This window comes from Acyrthosiphon pisum, chromosome A1, assembly GCF_005508785.2.
Source record: "Acyrthosiphon pisum isolate AL4f chromosome A1, pea_aphid_22Mar2018_4r6ur, whole genome shotgun sequence".
In the NCBI taxonomy this organism is placed as follows: Eukaryota; Metazoa; Arthropoda; class Insecta; order Hemiptera; family Aphididae; genus Acyrthosiphon; species Acyrthosiphon pisum.
Window position 1 is genome coordinate 123091693 of NC_042494.1, and position 22294 is coordinate 123113986.

A 22294-nucleotide genomic window follows, 5' to 3' on the forward strand; every position below is an offset into this window, starting at 1 on the left:
ATGTGGAACCTTGTAACACATTTTTAAATCTTAGATTTAAAAAGAAAAATTTTTACGAATTCTTAACTCAAAATAATTTTCTAATTTTCGTGATTTTTACATATTTTCTCAATTTTTGAACTTTAAATGCTAATAAAAAACAACTGTGACTAAGGATTTTTAATATTTTTCAAATGTCATTGTAACAATACAGTAGGAGCCTTGTATCAAATTTTCAAGTATTTTTATTCAACAAATAAAGTTTTATTGACATTCATAGAAAAAAAAACTAATTAAATTGGAAACTGAAATTGTCCGTAAACTGCTCAAAACTAATCAAAATATTTTGAAAAATTTATCATGTATAGAAAATGGAAATATAAACAACCAGTGAAAATTTCATGTATTTACAGTCATTCGTTTTAAAGTTACACCAAAAACCAAAATCAATTTTCTCGAAAAAGATTTTGCGTAAAAATTTCCATTTTTCCTTAATTTTTCTTTCGTTTTTCACGGCGCTTTTGAAAACTATTGGAAAAATTTTACTTTTGACCCCCCAAAGTACCAACTAGATTCACTTTCCTATCAGAAAAAGTACTGTTAAAGAAAATCACTTTTACTGTCCTAAAAGGTGATTACAGACACAAAAAATTTTTTTAAAAAAAACACACATTGTAAAATCAATACATTCATCGTTCCACTCAGAATCTAAAATAAGATATTTTATGTTATTTGAATTTGATGCTTTATAATATATATATTAGGTAACTATTACATTGTAATATTAAATTTATAACAAATTATAATACTGACCATAGTTTATATTAAAGTCAACATCGCTATTAGAAATGTTAAGACCTGAAATTCTTGATCCATAAGGTAGGATATCCGTTATAGTTGTATTTAAGTCATTAGAACTAATTAAAATTCGTTGTAACTCAAATTTGAAGAATGTAACAATATCAACATCTGGCTTATAATTAATTTCTTTTGATTTAAATTTTTCTGAAACACATCAAAATATACAATTTAATTATTTAAAACACAAAATAACATTTTAGAAGTATGTATTAAACTAATTTTTATCTTACTTGGATTGTAACATTCATCAGGCTGTTCTTGTAGATGTCTTTTTTTAGAATTGACAAATTCATTTTCAGAACTAAAAAAAAAAGTAAAAATATCATACTAGTTCGGTATCTATACATGATTGTCATAATATAGATCTCTTTCTTGTTCAATTATGTAAAAGTGCTGGAAAAGAGCACGTTTCATAGCAATATTAACAGCTATGAAACTGTTTAAATAAAATTAAAATTCACATTATTAAGTATAACTACCTGTATTGGGATGGAGCACATTGCTTATTCATTTTTTATAGTTTTCATAAAATCAAAGAAATAAAATCTAAAAATAAAATATCACAGTTTATATTTTGTATAAAATGTTAGTTAGATACAGGCTAAACATTTACAATTACAATTAAAGAAATATTTTATTTTGATTGTAAACAACGGATGCTGTAGCCTGTACTCTAGTCATTTGAACCCATACAAAATATGTTAGTGACAAACTTGGGCCTTGAGGTATCTTTGACTTGTGACTTCGATAATCGATACTTCTCAGTTGGTTGTTGCTATGATTACTAATGGTATTAAGTATTTCTTCTTCACTATTTCAATGATTTATTATTCAGTTTTCATATTTCGTTGTTAAACTTTTTAAACTTTAAAAAATTGAAAATCAAAAGTAAATAATTGGTAAAATAATTATTTAATATAATATCTACTTATATGAATCATAATATAATATATTATGTCTATGCTATAGGATAATATCATAATAATCATCAATAATCTTCGTCCTATCAACAATATAATATTTTACACACTGATAATAAAGGAAATGATGCCATGTGCCATGTGCCATAGATATTAAAGAATGGATAGGCCATTTATTTTACGGGAACGAATATGAACATTTTTGAGGTTATAAAGGTCTTAACACAAATAGATTTATGATAAGACCTCTGTCAGAATGAGAAGCAATGATAAAAAACCATAGACATATATGCCATGCACAATGTAGAGAAGATTATGTCTATGAGATTATCTAATTATTATCTTATTATCTTCCATGTGCCACGGATGGTATGGGGCCATAGATCTTATACACGATTAAAGATTTATCTTTAATTTATTGATGGGGCACGATTTAAATAGGATAGTACGAGGGAGTCTGTGCTAGTCGGGTCCCGTGATAAGAATTGAGCCCCGTGGTTATCAGTATGACAATATTCATTAGGTTATCACCACGGATTTAGATATAGTATCTATATCCGTGGTTATCACTAATCATGAGTTTTTGAAAAATGTTTAATAGGCAGAAATAGACAATATTTTTATATACGATATTAATAAATAATGTAAATTATATTATACTTATTTAGTAGTTAAGTACTTAAGTATTTGTTATTTTAATTTTGAAAATTATTACCCGTTACTTGCTAAGTAATATGAAATAAATGGCTTTATTATTATTAACATATTTTAGTACAAATTAAAGTATATTAATCCATGTCTCTTAAGTTAAAGAAGGGTTTTATTTTGTTTATCTGCCGACCTTAATTTTTTTTACTAAATACCTATTTTATTCTGATTGCTGTGTATTATGTCGTCAGTAAAGGAAGTTTTCAAAATTAGTTTTCAACTTTTGGCTCAACAAACTGATAATGGTAAGAAAATTATGATCTGTTATGTATACACCATACCTAATTTTTACCTATTTTGTTTTTGTAATTATTAACCCGACGTTAGTTTTGTCAGTGTATATTACGTCATTAATCGCAATGCGGTCTTTTCGACCACGCTATATTTTTCAATAATAAAAACGTTTCTTACATTTTTATTAATTTTATCAAAACAAATAATTATTTAAAAAATGTTTACAATTTATATAAAATAGTTATAAAAAGTTATTTCTTTATACGTCAAATGAATATTATTAAAAAAAAAATAAAATTGTATGAATTATATGGAGTCTTATGGCGGTAGGCAATTGAAGTTTTCAAAAGTTTCCAAGTTGTTAAACTTATTAAGAATATTATTATAGTATTTTTAATAATATTTGTAAAAGGTATATTGAGTATCAATGATTGAAATGTAAAATTTATATGTTTTATTCAAGATGTAAAACAATTGCGGTCATTTTCACTAGAGCACGCCTAACGTCATATTAATAATGGCTAGAAGTGAAATATTATCAAATTATTTAACCACTTCAAAATTTTAAAATCTGACAATAACAATATACAGTGCGATTTCTCAAGCATGCATCCCTCTTTTTTTTTTCAATAATGCAGTTACTCAAAATCTGATTTTTGGAATTTTTAAATATACCTGCTTAAAGAACCCATATTTTTTAATAATTCAAATTTTTTTGTACTACTTAGGGCCAGTTGCACCGTCTCTGATCGGCCTTGATCTCTGATGAGTTTAATCGGCCGAATTTGCCCGGTTAAATATCTGTTATCAGCTGATTAAGCTTAATCGAAGTTTAACCGTAGACGGTGCAACTGGCCCTTAAGGAATGCCCTAAGGAGATACAAACTTCTGTTTTTTAAATGAAAACCCCCTTTCTACTATAAATTATTTAGTGGACAATTTTTTTGAAAATGTTGACGTATCAGAATCAAAATTTGTAAGAGTAGTTTTTGAGTTTTAATATTGTGTACCGTGCATATGGTCCATGATAATAGTTTTTAAGATATGGGGGATATGGTGATTTGATAATTTTAGTGATAAATATTTAACTAATAACATGAATAATTAGTAAAAACGGCCTGAGTATAATTATTACTAGACCCAATATTACATATATTCTATAATTTTGTAAAACCAATTTTAAAGACTATTATTCTTAGTACAAACATTTTAATAACAGAAACTACTTATTTGAATTTTAAATTAAGTTCATCAACATTTTCAAAAATATTATCCACTAAATAATATACAGTAAAAAAGGAGTAAAGTTTGTATCGCCACAGAACACTCCTTAAATAGTACAGAAAGAATTCAAGAATTTGAATTAATGGTCTTTGGGTAGGTATATTTGAACATTCTAAAAATCATATTTTTAAACAATTATTATTAAAGAAAACAATGGGGGTTAGCTGGTTGGTGAATCACCTAGTATATATTTTTTATTTCATTACCTAAACCTTTTAATATAAGTAACTATTTATGAAATGTGTATATATTTTGTGCGTGTTCATAATCTTCATTATTATTTTAATGACTATAATTAAATTCAATATGTTCAGTTATCAAAGATTTCTTGAGGCTCACCAAAGATTTTATGGACAACGGACCTAATTCAAGTCTTTATAATAAAGCTGCAGGTATTATTTATTGTATTAATTATTTATAATATCTGTTTAATGTCTTTAAATAAAAAATATACATTACCTTGATATATATTATATTATTGTATTATACACATAATGGTTTTGATAGATATATTATAACTTTATTTAGTATATTTTAACTTTATGGGGATTCGATACCGTGATTTTCTGTTTTTGTCTAACACAAGTGTGACATAGGATTTTAGACTTGTTCTTTACCATACATACCAATATCGATCTAATAAAGCGATAAGAATTCTGAAAACAGATTTTAATTTGTTGTCAAGTTTACTTGAAATCAATATCTCCCATTTGATTTTAAATTCTCCAAAAATTTAAATACGAACATTTTTAAATACTGCTTCTTAATATGACATTTTCAGAAATCTGGGGGATAATATCAAAAATGTGGGAAAGTCAATATCAAGTAGTCTTGACGACAAATTCAAATCTATTTTCAGAACTCTTATCGCTTCATTAAATTAATTAGTAGGTATGTTTAGAAAAGAACCTGTCTAAAATCCTATGTCGCGTTTGTGTTAGACAAAAACAGAAAATCCGGGTGTCGAATCCTCTTAATACATCAGGCTTTGGCGCATTTTAAATTTTATGGCAGGCCAATTTGACGAAAAAAAAATATAGAGGTGAAAAGTACATCCTGCCCCCTCTACCTATTGATGTCAATGGGTTATAGGTGCATGTAATATACCTACTAACATATCACCTTTTACTACTATAAATAATTCATCACTTATGATTTTAACGGTTTTATTTAAAATTTATGGATCATTGTGTACAGTAAGTAGATTAAATAAATGAGTTTGATTCACCAAATATTTAAAGGCATTTCCATGTTTCATGAACTTAAGTAAGATGGCCTACTGTAGTTTATGGCTTACTTTTTAAGTGTTAATAACGAGGTTAATAAGGACATGAAGACAAGGTAAAATAAATCTAGGCAACTCTTTAATTTTTTTTTTAAATTTTTTTTATTGGCGACAAGGGCCATTAGCTTAACTAAGCAACTGTTTAGAGTTTTACATTCAATTTGGAAAAAAATATATTATAACAAACTACAAAGTCATAATATTATATTACAAATGCAGGGCCGGATTGGACAAATTCGCCCTTCGAGTTTCCCGTACTTTACCAGCCCACTTACAAACTGGTGGCCCTTGGGTACGTTCTTATTCTGTGCATAGTTTATTTATTTTGTAGTCTACATTTCTTCAACTTTTAACTCTTAACATATTTTCAGTCAGCACGGCCCCTTATGACTTGATTGGCCCAAAATTGTTGCGGTCCACCGAGTTTTACTCGGTAACTCGCCGGGCCAATCCGACCCTGTACAAATGTTGCATTATGTATTGTTTAACTATTGATGAAATAAACATATTATTTAAATAAATAAAATAAATATTTTATTAATATTAATAGTTAGAATTTTAATTTTGCATCTATACTGAATACAAATATAAAAAAATAATAAAAGTATAATTTATTAAAGAAAAATTGCAGATTGATGAGGATAAAATTATATCAATTGTAAAAAGCATATGTCTCATGTGTGTGCAAAGCTGTAAGCATAAAGTAAGTTAACTGAATAATTTAGCTTGAATGTTGTACTGTTGTATAATCATTATTATTTTTTGTTTAGCTAACTGATTTGGAAATAAAAGAATCACTGACAGAATATGGTTTTAATGAAACTAAATTAGACATGATTATATTATTTTTTGAAAACCAAAAACCCTACTTACTAGATATTTTATCATCTAGTGCGTTGGTATTCCCACACTTCAAAGAACTAGAGTGGCGATTTGAAACTGATGTAAGTTAAGTACATAGAAATATGATCAATTTAAAAATATATTTTAATTTTCTTTATGAAAAAAATTGAACTCTTACAAGAATATATTTATAACTACCTTAGTGTATAATTGTTTGCCATTATCATTCTCACTTTAGACAGTTTTTTTTTTAAGAAACCTACTTATTACAAATAAATGCTTACAACTGTAAAATATAATTAATTAAGTTTTAATGAATTGTATTAAATTTTAGCATAAGGGTAACAAAATATTAGGTATTTAGATATCCACAACTCAAGTAGTTTTATACAGCATACATTCTATGTGGAAGATGTGTAATTATATATTATATTTATGTGCTTTTATAACTAGGGTATTGAATTTAATAGATTAAAATACTTTAAGAAATATACCAAAAATGCATTCAAATTTCAAAATATGCACTATACAATCAAAATTTAAACAAATAAAACCAATTATGTTTTATTGGAAAGAAAAAACAATATTATTAATTATTTTAATAAGATAACAAAAAAATTCATAAAAAGAGTGTAAAAAATTTTAATTGACAAAAATTATTAAAAAATATCAAAAAAAAAAACAAATAAACAGGAATAATGGCCAAAAAATAACTATAAATCAAAAACGTCAATAAATGTATAATAAAAGTTTCATAATTGAATTTGTTGGTACTTTACTATACTTAATATTGTTCGATAAGCTAAAAATGATGCATTTTCCTACACATTTTTGACCCTAATTATATATAAAATGTAAAATGATTATAAAATGTGCCTGACGACTGCAAAGAAGTTTGGGATAAAAAAATATTGCGTTGAAAATTGTCATTACTTTAGGTAGAAAATAAAGGAAAAAAATATGAACTGCTATTTGTTTACAATGATTTGTATAATTTCTTGTTATAGGCATAAGTTTACTTTCTCTGTATATTAGGTATTTATTATCTGTATTAAAATAGCATGTAAATATTAGCTAAAAGGAGGCTTAATAGACAACAACTATAACTATTCTACTATTAAAAATGTTACCTACAAAGATATATTTTATAAGCTATTATACTGAAATAGTAAAATGTAGATTACAATACTTACTTCAAATTGTATCTTTTATCCTTTATATATTAATCAATTAGTAAAGTTCAAAAATACTAAGTAAATCAAATGAATCTTGTTTACATTCAAAAATTTAAAAATGATTTGATATTTAAAAAGAACTACATTTATTAACCTTTAGGTCGTATATTTATATATAAATATAAATAATTATGTATATATAATTATATATCCATAATATATATTTTGAAAGCATAATAATAAAGGTATAAATAAATATATAGATGCTACTAATCATAATATATTATGTATACAGATGGGATCCAGATCTTTATTACATCAAACCGTACCAGTTGTTACATTGAAATTAGATTTAGAAAAAAAGGGTATTTCCGAATCATTATTCCTACAAACAAATCCATTAAACTTGGTTCATATCAAAGATACGCTAGAGGCTGCTTTGAAACAGAATCAATCCCAATGGATAAGGAAAATACGTAGAAAATTGAAATAAAGGTATAACTGTTATAAACAATATAAATGACTTTGATAGTTTGATTAAACATATTCCATGAGATTAAGTTAGTTGGATTCTTAGACTTTATCTTCGGATATAGTTGTTTGAGCAGAAGCTACTGATTTTGAATCGCTCCTGTCATCTTCTAATTTTCCACATACAAGACATGGGAACTTCTTATCTAATGCCAATCTATATTTCGGATGACTATAAAAATAACATTAATAAACAGCATTTGTGGATACAATTGTAGTTTATTTAATACCCACCTAATTGCATATACTATTGGATTGTACACAGCATTGGCTTTAGCGAAAACCGATCCCCAGATTGTAAATAATGGATCAATTGTCATTAATTGAAATATTCCAGCAAAGTTGATAACCATATATGGTGTCCAAGCCATGAACCATAGTGAAATTGTCATTAAAGCCACTTTAGCCAGCTTAAATTCTGCACTAGTATTGCTCTGATCTCCGGATCTCAGAGAAGACACATTCATTTTTTTTGCTTGTTCTCTCATAGATTTCTCATGTGATGCTACTGCCTATTTCAAAAATTATTTTTAACTATGTGTTTTTTTCTTTTACAGTTATTTTAAATTTTACCTTCACAATGAAATAGTATGCATAAATGATGACCAACAATGGTAAATAATATGCAAATATTGCATATACCAAAACATAACTACGACTGTGCCATGCCAGAGTTAAATAATCAGTGCCACATGCTGTCATATTTGCTTCTGGTACATATCTACAAGACATACATTTAAATCATGCTTTAAATACAGTTTTTTTTTTATTTACCGGCTCCATCCAAAAAATGGGGTTAAAGTCCAGAAAAGACCATGCAGATATATACAAAATATTTGTAATAGTGCTAACTTGGTTGTCATAGGTTTTGCAGATAATCCCTTAAACATACAAATTGTATTTTATCCTTTGAGAATTCAATAAATAAATGATTTATATAATATTATGATATTATTTACATGTTTTTTTTTATTTTTACCTTTACTATTACATTATAACGATCTAAAGCTATAAAAACCATTGTCCATATTGATGTGACCCCAAATAGTGATCCAAACATAGCATACAACTCGCAAGCAAAAGGTCCTTTAACATAATTTGTGTAATCAATTGAAAATATAACATTACTAAATGTATATAGTACCAAACATCCATGTCTCGTAAAAACAATTCCAAACCATTGCAGGACACATGGTGAACATCAAACAGAAATCAGAAAACGCCAAGTTAACTATCAGTAAGTTGGAAGGCGTTCTAAGATTTTTTGTACAGGTAAATATATATATCACCATTCCATTACCCACGACCGACAAAATTCCCAAGAAGAAAATAGTAACACCCAACCATTTGTACCACATTGATTCCATTGGAGGAAATTGATACCTTGAGAACATGGGTACGAACATTTAAATTTAAAATTTGAATAATTTTTTATTATAATATTTTAATTTACTTACCAAGAAGGATCGATCAGATGCATCATATCTGCTGGAACTCGATCAACCACAGTTTCATTTCCAAAACCTCCTTCGGCAACCCAGTTCTCTTGCCGTTCATAATGAGATCCGATTTTATTTAGCATTCTGTAATACCTACCTAAATAGTCAATAATTATGAACTATTTATCAAATACAATAAATTTTAAATTACCTAATGCACACTTACTTTGCAAATGTTAGTATACTTAAAAAAAATATATTAAACAAATCTTTTTGTCGTTTGTGCTAAGAATTCAAGAAGCTTAACAAAACTTTAAACTGTTTAAAGCCATTTATGTCTAATACTACTCTATCATCGATGCTCCAGTAGAATGTGACCATTGAATTGACTGTCAGATATTGAAGTAGTACTGCCGACTGCCGTATATTCTCCGATTACTCGTCCAAGAAAGGACTGTAACTTTCTTACACTTCAGTTGTCCTTTTTTAAATAAGAGCCTAGAATCGAAACCCTACCAATGCCATCTTCTATCTGTCTTAAGGGTGTAGTATGTTTTTAAACAGATTATTCTTAATGCTGATACCAAGGTTGAAGTTTATTGTAGGGTTTTAATGCACGACTTTGGACGTTATGTAAATTTCTTATCCCATGCAATGGGTATTATTAAATTAAGTTACGAACGTCTCAAAATTAATACCTTTTCATAATGTAATAAATATGTTTTTGTCGATTTCTTAATAATTAGGGATACGTATAAAAAAACTAAAAATAGAATATAAAATATTTAAACATCAAAGTGATATACTATAATATTCTATATAGTCGTAAGTTTGAATCTTAATATTTGTATCTATGTTGTTATAAATTAAAAACTATGGATATGATTATTGATATTGTTTAGTAGAAATTTGAACTTTTGAAGGTTCTTATACAGTTATACTTATAATTGTTCAATATTGTACCTGTCTACATTTATTTCAATTTTTAATACATATTACCTATATAGACAATATTATAATATATGGATGGGTAGTGGGTACCATACACATTTTCTGTACCTATTTGAAATGTGAATTTTTTCCACACGGAGTATTGCATCATACAATTTGCATGTACCTATGGAAATATTTTAAAATCTATTTTTTAAGAGAAGCCTTATAAGTCATTATGACTTATGAATATTAAAACAAAACACTGATTTGTGTAGGTGAATATCGATTTACCTATGTCTACGTAGACCTTAGATAATTGTTTTTATTTTAATAATTTTTTTTACACTAGTAAAATAATGAATAGGTTGGTAGATATCTAAATTCGATTACTTACTTTATAGATGTATTACCTAAATGCACGAAAAATATCTTGAACAGTAATTTATTAATAATAAAAAAAAGCATCGGTGATATTATGTATGATTTAGTATGACCAAATTTGAATAAATCAATTAATTATCATTATTCATTAGGTATGAATCTATTACCTAATTTTCATTTTTTTATTATTTAATTGCATTTATTTGCATTAAATATCGAAGTTAAACCTTAAAATATAAATTAAAGCCACTCCAAGAATTAACCATACCAATAGTAAAATCAACTTTATTTTTTCTAACTGTAACTACTATATTTTTGAATGGATTCTGGTAAAGCTTTTTTTTAAATGGTTATTCCGTAATTAAAAAATCTCAAAAATATAAATCACGGTTTTTTTTATAGTTATTTTTTGTTCAAATTTGGAGGAAATTACATATATTAAATAACCAAGGATAACGATTTTATTTTGTTGTAATTTAATAATATTAATTCAACTCACCGGCTACCGTATTTATTAATACATAATAACAATATAAATATAATATAAAATATCCACAGTTCACACTGACAAATCGTCACCGCTCAGAATTGTTTTTCGTATACAATAATATTATATCATTGAATTCAAATTTAATACCATTCATTATACAGTGACCCACTTGAAACCAACTGTACAGCAGAGTGACATCCTGCACTTACCTACTTTTATTTTTACTATCATGATGATATTTATATTTTATACAGGGTGTATCTTATGTTATTGTACGCGGATTTTTTTTTTAACAATTATGGATCAATGACATTGAATTTCGTTAAAACGAAAAAAAAACGTGTTTACGTGGAACTGTGGAAGTGGAACCTTGTTATTGTAAGTTTTCAATCCTTAACTATAAAAGTTGAACACTTTATACATTTTTAACTACAAAATCATTTTTAAATTTTAAATATATAATACATATGTTGTCAAAAATCGAACTTAAAAGCTTATTAAAAAAATTGTGCCTATGTATTTTTAATATTTTTCAACTGCTATTTAAGCAATATATCAGGAGCCTTGTATTAAATTTTTACGCTTTTTGGCCCAACAAATAAAAGTTTATTGATATTTATTTGATAAAATATTTCTTATAGACATTTTTTTTTTGATAAAGATAGACAAACTTATGAGGAATCTTGTATAACATTTCAAATCTTAGATTTAAAAAAAAAGTTTTATGAATTCTCAATTCAAAATAATTTGCTAATTTTCGTTATTTTTCCGTATTTTGTCAAGATTTGAACTTTAAATGCTTACAAAAAAAATTGTGACTAGATTTTTAATATTTTTAAAATACCATTGTAAGAATATATTAAGAGACTTGTATTACATTTTCAAGCTTTTTTATCCAATTTTATTGACAATCATTGAAAAAAAAAACTAAAAAAATTGAAAATTGATAAAGTCCGTAAACAGCTCAAAACAATTCTTAATATTTTGAATATTATATGGTGTATAGGAAATGCTTAAATATAAATTTTCAGTGTACATATCATGTATCTACGGCATTAGTTTTAGAGTTAGGTACGACAAAATCCAAAATCGATTTTGTCAAAAATACCCGTTTTCCTTAATTTTTATGTTGTTTTTCCCGGCGCTTTTGAAAACTATTGGGAATTTTAAATTTTGACCTCCCAAATGCACCAAATTTTCCATCGAAAAAGATAATGTTGAAGAAAATCGAAGCAGTTTTACTGCCCCGAACCGTGACGAGACACAAAAATTAAAAAAACACATCTTTGTAAGATCAATACATTCATCGCTCCGCTCAGAATCTAAAATTACTCAAAATATTTTTGTAGTTCTGAATGTTTGTGAATAAATGTATATACTTTGCATGTTGTAAAGAGTGGGCTGACCCACCAGCACCCACCCCGTATATGCACCCCTACATACACATATTATATTATATCAGAATATGCCAACCATGGTTAATTAAATCTTATTTTATATTAATGAGTCAATATTTACATAAGGTAGATACTGAATATGGCCTGAATACCATTATTAATTATGTAATTATTGAAACGAGAGGTTGGGTGGGGGTGACGCTACTCATCTGTAACCTATAAATTATGATCACAAAACTAACTGAACAATAGGGGTTAATGTAAGGTTTAAATGTTCAACTGTACAAGGGACCGTAGTTTTTTCATTGAAATTGCTCCCCTGCAGCATATCTGCCTAGTGCCTATTCAACCCTTTTAGTACCTAGATAGGTAGGTATTATAGGTGCATCTATGATCTATACCAACACATTATACATATATGTATGAACGTATATTGTTATGGTCCAACACTTATAATATGTTATACTGTTTTCCTAATTGTGATTACCTACCAGTATATTTTCAGTCTCCTAAGAAAAAAATAATTATACATACATTATATAAGTTGGTATTTGTTTCATATAATTAATTCTTTTTTAACAAATAATTATGTTTGATTATTGGATGATAGGCATTGGCGCAAATAGGGGGGACTTATTCCCCCCAAATGTCGATCAAGTCCCCCCAGTTCTAAATCTAGTTATTAGTATACTAAATTTTATATTCTGTGGTACTAAGCAATATGGCCTATGGGGAGGGGGGCTTCAGTCCCCCCAAAAAATTTAGGCAATTTACGCCTATGATGATAGGCTATATTCAGGTAGGTCCTAAAGTCTTCAATTTCTTTATTATTTATTTCTGAAGGTCGTATACAATAATTTATAGTTAGTACCTACGACTATGATTCATTACTCATTAGTCATTAATCAATAATCATTAGCTTCGTTGGTTAGTGATCTAAAAAACAATGGAGGATAGATATCGTATGTCATTTTAGATTTTAGTCATCACTGCGGTTTGTATTTTTTAAAGAAAAATGAGTCAAGATTTATATAAATAATAAACTTCTTTAAATCCGCATTACCTAATGAGATAATAAGTATGTAGGTACCTACCTAATGGTAATTGCATTATATGTTTATATAATACCAATACCTAGTACAGGTACCTACTACTTAGATATAAATACTAATATTTTGGATTTTTGTGTTATAAAAAAGTAAATATTGTTGATAATTTACATTTTCTTAAACAACAATTAATTTAATTTTAAGCATATTATAATCCTGTAATTTATATCCAAAAATTACCACGTAAAAAAGTTTTATGCTAAAATGTTAAAATCCGTAATTATAATAATATATAATACCTATATAAAGAGAGAATTCGAGCGATGCGAGGAACGTTGGTTCTACAAGGTATTTTGTTTTGTGACAAAACTTTGGATGTTCAGCTAAAACATTGCTTAAATTTCCAACATTAGGCATTGAAGGCGATTTCAGATGGACAATTTTCCTATTTGGTGTGTGGGGGTGGGGGTGGGAGTGGGAGTGTTGGGAGTGGGGCTCAAAAGGAATAATCGTATGGAATTTAGATTATCATTGAATATTTACATAAGACATGTTATAATTTAAAAATAATATGTTAGCTCTTTTTAAGCTATTTTAAAAGTTCTACATTCTTATTTAAATTTATGCTGATACAATTGTTTTCTCTCTGTTAGAAAGCTTAATTATAATATAATGCAAGTTCTTCATGAGTTGACAAGATGTTCTTGTAGCATTTTAAAAATATCAAAGATACATACCTAATAATATAGTCACAATTTTTTTTTTTTTTATCAACGTACGTCAAACAAAATTGGATTATTTAATAAAAAATAACCATTTCTCCTCTATACGATCTTAGTTTTTTTTTGTAATTCGAAAACTGTAATCGTAAAGACTTGAAACTTTTCCCCATTATACCTAACATTATTTGGGAATATTTTGGAAATATATCTTTCAATATATGGTCTACTAAAAAATATGTTATCTACAATACAAATTGTATCGAATTCAGTGATTTTACATGAAACAAATAATTGCTAAAATAAAAAAATTTTTATAATTATTATTTATACCTGTGTATTCTTCAGTTAAGAATATACAATACAATTATTTTACAAGCATTTTAATAAAAGTTGACTATACCTAATCTGCTATTTAGTTAGACTCGCTATACTATGCACATACGTGAATATTTGATTGAATTATGGGGGCCAAAACCTTCTTAGATAAAATGAGCCAATTAATAACATAAAAACATATTAGGTATTACTTTAATTTTCTTTTTTTTTGGGGGAGGGGCACGCTCAATCCCCTAATCTCTGACTATGCACCACAAACCATGTTAAAACAATTAAACTGTTGTTATATTTATAGGTTATTATCTATAATAATGAATAACATTGATTTTATCATATTAACAATACAATATTATCACTAGGAAGAATCACTAGAATCTATAAAGTAAAATGTATAAAGTGGCTTAAAATAGTAAATAATACGAAATTACGAAAATCATAATGAAGTGGATAATCCATTTGTGTAGAACACCCATGGTTATATGTATCTCCATGGGCCATGGAGATACATATACTTCTCGATTAGAACACCAGAACACAAAACATTGGTAGACCGCATACCATACTCATATTATTTATAGAGGTAGTAGCTACATAAGGCAGCAGACCACATATTGGGAGATTATTCTTTTATAAAATATTATTTATTCTAATTTTAAGCTATTCAAATTTAACATTATGAAACTATTCACATGATTCTACAGTACCTACTACCTACGTCGGACGTTGGTATTGACTTATAAGTTGTAGGTAAATGGTACCTATGCGATGTTTTGGCAAAATTAATTCCAAAACTACAAAAAAAAAAAAAAATTATTTTATTATTATATAGCTCTGCTTAGAAATATAGATGCTGATCCACCTGTTCCCTTCACCCTTATTTTTCGTTTATTAATAAGATTTGTCATTGCGTTCAAATTTAACACATCTATTACTGCAGTGACACATCTTTAGTGCAAACGAGACACACTTAAAACTATAAAGTATAGACTATATTATTATACATCAGAGCGAGTACAAGGTTTTTTTTTATTCTATATATTATTTGATCAACATAACATTTTAAGGCAATTGTCAATTGGTAAAGTGCAACACAGTTCTAATGGTTCAATTATATTTCTCGATTTCCTTATGGAATTAAGATGAAGTGTTTTTATTATGATAAGAAAAAACTACTGTCAATGCAAAATAATATATAGGTACATCATAGTATTATAAATACACATATATATATCGGATCTTTATAATATACATATATAATATGTAGGTATATACCTAGTATTATATAAACCCATCACCTTATTGTTGATTAAGCAAAGTTTATTAATTTATAACTATATATAGTGCCTAACTACTCATAAAAATGATTAAAAAATAAATATTATACAATGCACCTAATCAAATCGTACTAAACTTAAAAAGGTAAGTAATTATGTTTTTAATATTAAAAAAATAACGCAAGATATTGACATTTAATAGAAGTAAATATAGATATGTAAGTAGTAGGTAGGTACTTATCATATGTATTATACTAGTAGACGAAGCATTTAACCAATGGACCGTGGAGTTGAGTAGTGCGGTCTATATATAATATATATATATTATATATATATGTATGCGCCTGCACCGTGTAATTCGGTAGCACCCGAACAGCGCAGTCACGTCGGACACCCGGAACTACATCCATACTCCGCTACTAGTATAAGGTCTATGGTGGTACTTATACTATTACTTTAAAAACTTTTATTGTCTATAATATTATAATAAGATAGGAATTAGGTGACAGGTGATAGGTGTACCAAAATCATTTTAAGTACCTAGGTATTGAAATTTTCAATTTATAGTAACAGGTAGGTTGTATGATATATATTTTAATAATTTTTGACCCAATTGTGTTACCTTATATTATAAAATTAGCCAAAATCATATGATATGATACCACATAACTATTGTTTTGGTTTATTATATACCCAATGTATATTTTTAGTTAATTTATCTGCTTATATTATGTAAATATAAATTAAGTCGAACAAATGTACCATTTTCTAACTAAAAAATTACAACAAAAAGTAGCTTCAACAAGATATAATAATAAGATATATAATTTATATTAAAATGATAATAATTTTAATATTAATTAATGTGTTGTAAAAAAGTAATAGTGAAATTATTTTTCGTTATTTATTTTAAGAATAGAATTTGCCAACATTGTTTATAGTTTATACGCTTTTAAACTGCACTCTAAGTGAAGTAGGTACCTACCTATACTTTGGTCGAATAAAAGAAGAAGAAAATATCACATATTATAATGATATCATATTCTATGAATTTTAATATGACGCAATAGGCCAACAGGCACACCCTATGGCTTAAAAATTAATATTAGATTGTTTTTTTTATTTAATGTCCATTAACCTACTCATATTGAAAAATAGGTAGGCTTATACATATTATTTTTGCGATCGGTTTTTGTATTAATATTTGCATCCGCAATAACATACTATGAAACGACGTCACTGAACTTACATAAAGACTAAAACATAGATGAAATGCATAATATAATGTATTAGTAATGAGCAACGTATCTAATCTTAGTAGCATTACAATAAATATACTTGAGATTACAGATAAATCTACATATTTAACTCAGCCGTGTATATGTTTTCGTGCGCACGAAATTCTGAATAGGTATGTCATTATTGCAGTGACAGTGATTAGGTAGGCATTTGTTGTTTATAAGTGAAGCTCACAGTTGTGTAAACGAGTTTAGTAAATTGTATTTCAAGAAGAACTATAAAAATGATGGGTAAGTAATTCTATCGTTTGCAATATTATTTTTTTTTTTGTTTATCATACATGACGTGTTCTTTTTACTTGGTTACTACTTTAAAAATGCATCATTACATTCACCAAATATTATAACTATAATATTGTAATATTGTAACTATTTCTATATTCTATTACTTATATAGGGCTATAGTCTATAAGGGACTATAACTCGAACAATGATAATATAAGATATAATACTATATCAATTATAAATATATTATATACCTAATAGTTACTACCCTGCTCAAAAAAAATGCAAGGATTCGAAAAAACAATTAAAATGAGATAATACTCTCTTCTTACGTATGATATAAAAGTTTTACACATTTTTCTTAAGCAAAAATGCCGTAACTGTGGTTATTTATCCAAAAGCTTGTTCTTGTAAGAAAACGACATTTGTAATTAAATATAATTGATGCTTAGCAAAAACGCCATAATCACAATACGGCATTTGCTAAGAAAGATTGCCGTGTGTCTTAATTCATGTTTAGCGGTTTTACTTAGCAATTATTAAGTACTCATAAATCATAATCTATATATTTTACGGCATTATTGTTTAGGAAATTGGTCGTCATTATGCCGTATCTACTGAGTGATAATGTTTGGAATTTCACTATTGTACCTGCTATACACCACACACATATTTGGTTCCATTTTCTATAATATTTTTTCGTGAATAAAATACAATTGATTATAAACACTAGTATTTATAATACGAAGTTTTAATTATAATTTTTGCTAATTTTGAAAATGAATACCAAATTAATTTGTATATAACACAAACGTCATTACTACAGCATTTTTACTAAGTAAAAAATTGTAAATAATTGATAGCGTACTTGGATTTTATTTTTTAATCCATGGATCCATGGGGGATATATTTAATGCAAGGCTCCTGATATATTATTACAATAGCAGTTGAAAAATATTAAAAATACATAGGCACAATTATTTTTTATAAGCATTTGAAGTTGAAATTTTGACAAAATTTATCAAATTTAAAATTTAATAATTATTTTGTAGTTCAAAATTTAACGTAATATATACTTAGTATAATATCATAGGCTTACTGACCGTTTTCGCTCAGAATCATTTTTCTTATACAATGATATTATACCATTGAATTCAAATTTAACACCATACGTTACAGTGACCCACTTGTAACCTACTGTACAGCAGAGCGACGTCCACTTGCCCACCTTTTTTTGTTTATTTTTGCAACTGGATCCACCGTATCAAAATCAGTACTTACACAATCACACATGCAGAATTATATATAACATTATTCTGTAGTATAAATTAATTTTTAATCAATATTTTAAAGAAATATGTTACAGTAATATAGAAAATATTAAATTGTATACAAAACGTAAATTATTACCTCCTATAAACGTTTACCAAAGTTTGGTAAACATGTCTTATTTCTGACATTTATTATGACACCACAGACTACAAATCAATGGGCAATAGTCAACCCGACTTGAAAAGCACGTCCTCTTTTTTAATTGATTCAACTGTATCTATATTTTTTTTTAGGATTTACAATATAGATTTTCAAAATCATCTTTTGACGATTTTCGATTTTGATAACCAATGATTTTACCAATGTCCGGTATGTATAAATTCTAAATGGATTATTTGTGCGTACTTACTTAGTTTCTATGGTATCATTTTTTTATAGGTATATAGTAATTAATGTTCGGCAATTATTTTTAAAAAAAATAATAAAATGAGTAAAAGTATTTAAAGAAAATATCAACTATTTATATATATATATATTAAATACCTATAGGTATTTATGTATATTATGTGCCTAAAACGACTAAAATAACTGTGTTATTGATATAGTTAAATAATTATTGTGTGAAATATTTAAATATAATAAAATATATTTGATTAAAATATAAATGGTTAATTGTAATTTAAATAGTTATTGGATCTATAAGAAAAAAATATAATATAATTTGATATCAATATTTGATAAGTATAATATTCTTTTTATTTACTCTTCACACAGGTGGTTACGGATGGGTTCCGATAGATCAACCACACACGCTATTGTGGGTGCCGTGCAATTCTGGCGATCCGTTGCCCAGGGGAGCTGTACACGCCGGCACGGACAAGGGCGGCGACCCGTTGTACGCGGGTCGGGCTTTTTACGAAGGTGACTTGCTACCAGCAAAAATAAACCCGAGTCATTCGTCGGCATACGTGTGCTGGGGAGGCATGGAGCACGCCTTGAGCCACTTCGAGGTCAGATCAATTACTGTTAATTTTATAATCGTTTAAACTTTAAAACCCGTGTTGAAAATAATATTATACATACATAGGAAATATAATGTGTCATGTATGTGTGTATATAGGGTGATTATTTTTAACACACATTATTTTAATTTTTGAGAATGTGATGAATACAATTTAAATTAGGTAGGTATATAGCCGTGTAGGTATCTAATATTATATTTGAATATTTGTAGTTTTACTACTTTTAACCTTTTTTATTTTTATAACATATGTTTTTAATTTTCTATCCTACAATACTGAATACAATAGGTAAAATTATAAATATTAAACGACATTTTTTTTCATTTATAAGCACTTTTTTAGTTTAGTTTTAGTTTTATATGAAGTGGTTATAAAAACAAACTATTCCTAAATATATTTTAATAGAAAATCCTTTGTTCAGAACATAAATATGTTTACACAATAGACAGTCAAAAAAGTAAAATACCTATACCTTAAATTGCACTACCTATCACCTATATAAAAATTAGATTTATTTGTAGAAATAAAGTTATACGATATACCTACAATAAGTACCTACTTCAAACGATATAAAATGTGTTTTTAAAAAACCCTAAATTTGAATTTATATTCGAGATTAATTATCAGCAGTCTGTGTTCAAATAATTTATTATCCTGTATATCGTATAGCATACTGGCTATAACAAAACGGAAACCGCAAAACGTCTACTTGTTAGGAGGGACTGTACGAATTCTCGATGCTCCGCGTTATTTTAATTTATATATATTATTAAGATGGACGTAAAATTTTACATTTGTATGTTGTATTTACGTACCTACTACCTATTATCATGTGTCTAGTACTCTAGTAGGTGTGTACTACCTATGTGTTATACTGTTATATACTTATGTATATTATATTATACAGTATACACGCGGCTTACATTATATCGTATATCATATTATACATAATATAATATACATTGTGGTATTTAGCGTTAGACCTTATTGTAATCCCCATTACCCTCTAGATTAAATGAAAGATTTATATGACATGTAGGCTGTAGTACATTATCATGTATAATATTAAAATAAATATATACCAACATTTTTCTGTCATGTACATTATTTTTCGTTCTATTACCTAAATGCAAATAAAAATATTTATAGGTACGTAGGTTTACGTATTATGATTGTTCAGATGGTTCTCCTTATCTTTAAAACAATATTAATGATAGGCAATACATTGTAAGGGTCCTATCATTGGATAGCTTCCCTATACTCTCAGCCCTCCAAGCCTTGTAATCTTCTGAACCTATTTGTTTATTGTAGGTATGTTAATTGTTTTGTACAGATAAATGTTATATTTTACATTTTTTTTAAAAAAAGGTAATAAAAACTAATGCAAGTAATGCTATTATTAAAACGTCTTAATAGTTAATAAGCTGCCTACCTACTTTTCGGTGAACTGCATTTTTTCTGCTATTCAATTTTTGAAAAATCTGCACATTTCGATTTGTATTTACTTGACGAAAAGTATTTTTTGAGAAGTAAGTATACTTAGTCGGTACATCTTTCCAACTGATTTTTAAAAATCATTAGCCGCAGGATATTATAATAAATTATAATTCATTGTGTCATTGTACATTGCAAGATTACCTTCATTCCATTTCGTATGAGATATTAATATATTATGCAACCAACATCTACACTAATGGTTTTCAAAATTTCATAAAAACGAGTTTGTTGAAAGTATTATTGATTGGAACAAACACGATCTATGAAATTATATAATATTATTATTTTAATTAGTTTGTTTCACCACTTCTACCGTTTTAACTTTGTTGAGTAGAATAATATATTTTAAACTTCATGTTATGAGATAAAAATATTTTTTACCTTATTGATATAACAATTTTTATTTTATTTTTTCACAGGTTTTATGTCATGCAAACGTGGCGTGGCAAACCGCTCAAGGAAACCATATTCCGCCAAACGCTATTGTCATAGGTTCTACTGTTGATGGGGAAAAACTTTACATGGGTCGTACGCTTCATGACGGAACATTAACTCCTGGAAAAGTAATATTTTACTTATAAACTTTAAACAACTAATATTATAATAACAGTTATATTAATATCTTAGGTTTAAGTTTAAGTTTATTTTCGACTATTTCTTAATAAATTTGCCTTCTTCGACAAAAAAAAAAATGTAGGTATTGAATTTTATTGTTTTGACATTTTGCACAAGTCATGACTTACACTGAAACGCTACGAACATTTTCAATTCGAGTGTATATTATAATTTATAATATATAATATTATTTGTCATTTGCATAGGCGCAAATCACCTAAAAATATCAGGGGGGCTTAAGCACCAAAATTTTTTTGGAGGAAACAGACCCGCTTCGCCCCTCACACACCCCAACAGTACCACACCATATATATTAACAAAATACAAATCAGTAATCACACAAATCCAACGGGACGGAATGCAATAAAGCTACAAAACTATTTTAATCCTATTTTGTGGAATTACCTATACTGCGGGTCTAATTAGAGAAAACGAGCGCGTCGTGCCATCGTCGCGGTCGGTCTGCGTTGACACTAGATACGCTGAATCTTATAATTTAATATATATGTTGCAAATGTTCAATA

The 22294-nt window shown here is 27.2% G+C and overlaps 4 protein-coding genes across 8 annotated transcripts in view; 2 read left to right on the forward strand and 2 right to left on the reverse strand.

Annotated features, from left to right (window-relative positions):
• Positions 1-753: 753 nt before the first annotated feature.
• On the reverse strand, positions 754-1940 carry LOC115033838. Of its 3 annotated transcripts, none has more exons than XM_029488207.1 (4): positions 1454-1940; positions 1320-1386; positions 1071-1141; positions 754-984 (listed from the first exon to the last, which is right to left on the reverse strand). In XM_029488207.1, the coding sequence occupies exons 2-4, from the start codon at positions 1349-1351 to the stop codon at positions 770-772; spliced, it is 318 nt and encodes a 105-aa protein (XP_029344067.1). In that variant the 5' UTR covers positions 1352-1386; positions 1454-1940; the 3' UTR covers positions 754-769. The 3 variants fall into 3 exon arrangements, with proteins under 3 accessions (XP_029344067.1, XP_029344066.1, XP_029344068.1); XM_029488206.1 differs by having other exon boundaries at positions 1460-1802; XM_029488208.1 differs by having other exon boundaries at positions 1554-1780.
• Positions 1941-2356: 416 nt separating this feature from the next.
• Commd2 (COMM domain containing 2) lies at positions 2357-8774 on the forward strand. Its single transcript, NM_001162769.2, is given in 6 exon segments — positions 2357-2713; positions 4301-4378; positions 5892-5974; positions 6042-6215; positions 7585-7784; positions 8378-8774. Coding segments are annotated over 5 exon segments (597 nt in total). The 5' UTR covers positions 2357-2649; the 3' UTR covers positions 7783-7784; positions 8378-8774.
• Positions 7550-9754, reverse strand: LOC100168652 (opsin-1). Of its 2 annotated transcripts, XM_008187181.3 has the most exons (8): positions 9486-9754; positions 9278-9416; positions 8965-9203; positions 8800-8906; positions 8595-8701; positions 8394-8541; positions 8055-8332; positions 7863-7992 (listed from the first exon to the last, which is right to left on the reverse strand). In XM_008187181.3, the coding sequence occupies exons 2-8, from the start codon at positions 9400-9402 to the stop codon at positions 7863-7865; spliced, it is 1134 nt and encodes a 377-aa protein (XP_008185403.1). In that variant the 5' UTR covers positions 9403-9416; positions 9486-9754. The 2 variants fall into 2 exon arrangements, with proteins under 2 accessions (XP_016661843.1, XP_008185403.1); XM_016806354.2 differs by lacking the exon at positions 9486-9754 and having other exon boundaries at positions 7550-7992; positions 9278-9402.
• Positions 9755-17217: 7463 nt separating this feature from the next.
• LOC100164577 (uncharacterized protein) overlaps positions 17218-22294 on the forward strand; it is a 6827-nt gene continuing 1750 nt past the window's right edge. The window contains 4 exon segments of one of the 2 annotated variants that reach the window (NM_001246163.2): positions 17261-17370; positions 18930-19005; positions 19411-19646; positions 21575-21718. In NM_001246163.2, coding sequence (NP_001233092.1) covers positions 18987-19005; positions 19411-19646; positions 21575-21718 — 399 coding nt within the window. In that variant the 5' untranslated portion in view covers positions 17261-17370; positions 18930-18986. 2 annotated transcript variants of the gene reach the window in all.

What these genes read in the sequence shown, in the direction of transcription:
- LOC115033838 (XM_029488207.1), bottom strand. Translation starts at nt 1,351, where the DNA reads ATGAATAAGCAATGTGCTCCATCCCAATACAG. An exon ending in TGTGCTCCATCCCAATACAG is followed by an intron (nt 1,142 to 1,319) that starts GTAGTTATACTT and finishes TTTTTTTTTTAG; the next exon opens with TTCTGAAAATGAATTTGTCA. An exon ending in TGATGAATGTTACAATCCAA is followed by an intron (nt 985 to 1,070) that starts GTAAGATAAAAA and finishes GATGTGTTTCAG; the next exon opens with AAAAATTTAAATCAAAAGAA.
- LOC100168652 (XM_016806354.2), bottom strand. Translation starts at nt 9,402, where the DNA reads ATGCTAAATAAAATCGGATCTCATTATGAACGGCAAGAGAACTGGGTT. An exon ending in TTACGAGACATGGATGTTTG is followed by an intron (nt 8,907 to 8,964) that starts GTACTATATACA and finishes ATTATGTTAAAG; the next exon opens with GACCTTTTGCTTGCGAGTTG. An exon ending in CATACTATTTCATTGTGAAG is followed by an intron (nt 8,333 to 8,393) that starts GTAAAATTTAAA and finishes TTTTTGAAATAG; the next exon opens with GCAGTAGCATCACATGAGAA.